At 36.3% G+C, this 2,636-nt stretch overlaps 1 protein-coding gene across 1 annotated transcript; it reads right to left on the reverse strand.

The window, feature by feature from the left end:
* Positions 1-964: 964 nt before the first annotated feature.
* LOC100340556 (olfactory receptor 5L1-like) lies at positions 965-1,900 on the reverse strand. The gene has a single exon (XM_002708908.3). The coding sequence runs from the start codon at positions 1,898-1,900 to the stop codon at positions 965-967; it is 936 nt and encodes a 311-aa protein (XP_002708954.3).
* Positions 1,901-2,636: the final 736 nt, after the last annotated feature.

The raw sequence follows: 2,636 nt of genomic DNA on the forward strand, positions 1-2,636 counted from the left end.
TAAACTCAAATCTGTTTTCCAACACTCTATAGATCCAAGGAGATAAGCTGGATTTCAACAAGTGTATGAAACTTTTGAATTGACATAAATCATAACAGAACTACAAATACAGCATTAGTAGTGCATGCGAATAAGGATTGAATGAAGGGATGTGGAAAAAATGGCGACAAGAGGTCATTTCAAAAAAACATATGCAAGGAAGATGAAGAGATGCTACAAATCCTCTTACAAGTTTCAGATAGCTCTTCACCCGTAACGACAAAGAGTTAGAATGAAGATGAGTCAGAAATGCTGTTCTTAAACAACTGTTCTGAATTAGCTATAAGGTCAGGAGAGGAGAGACAGGATGAAGTGGGAACTAGTTATATTCCAGGGTTTATTCAAAGACCTTTGTGTGTATCGTTATTATTAATATTCTCCATTTATCAAACAATGTAGGATCCAAATTTAAAAGAAAACTAGAAACTGGAAAAAAACTACAAAATCTCAGAACTAGAAAATAAAATAAGTGAACATGAAGGAACAAAATAGAACAGAACAGTAAAAAATGCAAACGTGTATGAAATCCTCATTCAGGGCATACACTGTTGGACTACACTGTGATCTTCATTACAACACAACAGCAATTCTATTTTCAAGAGAAGCATAGTTTCTATAGTAGATACTGAAATTAAGTGTGACTTTGGGAGTGTTTCATGAGACTCATGAGTGTTGTAGAGGAAACTAAATGTGTGTGCCTGAATACCACAATCAGCTGTATTGATGTGTTGAAGAAAAGCAAAGAAATGGGCTTCAAAGTTGGGAATGTGTTCAAACCTACACTTACATATTAAAAAGGCATGAAGAAGAGTGAATAAGACTCACCCTTTACTTACTGAGCTTCTTATTGTTCACATCAACACTACAGTGTACCTCATGACCTCTTCTCTAGCCTCAACTTGGTATCCTGCTAAGAAAATATTCCCTAGAGACGTATTCTGGAGCCCATCAGTTTCCTGAAAGCTTCCTTCACCTCCTTGTTCCTCAGGCTATAGATCAAGGGGTTCAGCATGGGAATCACTACTGTGTAGAACACAGTAGACACTTTGCCAATATCATCATTGTTCCTTGAACTGGGCCAGCAATAAATGGAGAGGATTGTACCATGGAAAACAACAATAGCTGTGAGGTGGGAGGCACAGGTGGAAAAGGCTTTGCGTCTGCCTTCTGCAGAGTGCATCCTCAGGATGGTGATGAGAATGAACAAATAGGAGGTGAGGATGACCACAATAGTAATAGACTCATTGAATGTGGCCACAATGAACAAAAGCATCTCATTCATAGTGACATCATCACAAGCAAGACTTAAGAGAGGGGGTAGATCGCAGAAGAAGTGATTAATCACATTTGACCTATAGGATGGGATCTTAAAAACTAAGCACAAATGGATCAGAGAACACACTGATGCACAGAGGTAGCAGCCAGAAACCAGCTCCACACAGAGCTTCTGACACATGATGACCATGTACAGCAGGGGGCTACAGATGGCCACAAAGCGGTCATAGGCCATCACCGCCAGCAGGAAGACCTCAGTGACCACACATGTGCAAAACAAGTAGAACTGCACCATGCATCCCAAGAAGGAGATGGTTTTGTCCTTGTTTAAGATATCTGTCAGCATCTTCGGCACAATGGTTGAGGAGTAACAGAAATCCACGAAGGATAAATGGCTGAGAAAAAAGTACATGGGAGTGTGAAGCTGAGAGCTGGCTTGGATCAGTGCAGTCATGGCCAGGTTGGCCAAAACCGTGACTCCATAGATGAGAAGAAACACCAGGAAGAGAAAGACTCTCAACTCAGGAGCGTCTGATAATCCCAAGAGAATGAACTCTGTCACAGCGGTGCAGTTTTCCTCAACCATGTTCCCACTTCGTATGTTAGTTGCAATAGAAATATAAAAGTTATCCTCCATTTTATGATCTAAAATTTAGTTTAGACTTTCTCCTAAAATAAGACAAAAAAAAAAAACAGGATATTTTTAATACAAAAAATAGGCAAAATGCAGACATTGTACAAGAGTGGCAAAGTTTCATGAAAAAGCCTATGATAAATAAACAATGTTTTTATCTCAAATTTTGAATCATTTTTTTGATAAACTTACCTTTTACATTCATTTTCCAAAAAGTCCAGAGTTTAATTCAGAGATCATGAAAAATCATTAATATTTTAAAATATATAATTTTTTTAAAGTTAGACAAAGACTGTATTTGTAGCAAACTTATAAACACCCTTTTTATCTTTAGAATTTTTGGCACAATTTATAACTTAAGCAAATGTTTCCTTTTTAATTTTTATTTTAATTTTAGCAGATCCATTATGGTTTGCAGATAAAAGTTTAGAATATAATGGTGTTCTTCTCCTAACTACTCTCCTCCATCCTTCCTTCTACCTTTTTTCTTTGTTTAGTTTTTAAGAAAACATTTTAAAGATAAATTTCAGTAAAAAAAAAGGTATAATACCTCATTGAATAGGAAATGGAACAAGTATAAAACAAAAGGATCCAAGTTTAGTGGGAATATACACAATAAGTACAAAAAATAATTGAATGAATAAATGATCGTTTCACTCATACACAGATTTTTTGGTCAACTAGTTTT

This window comes from Oryctolagus cuniculus, chromosome 1 (genome assembly GCF_051225735.1).
Source record: "Oryctolagus cuniculus isolate XC-2025 breed Fujian yellow rabbit chromosome 1, ASM5122573v1, whole genome shotgun sequence".
Taxonomy (NCBI): domain Eukaryota; kingdom Metazoa; phylum Chordata; class Mammalia; order Lagomorpha; family Leporidae; genus Oryctolagus; species Oryctolagus cuniculus.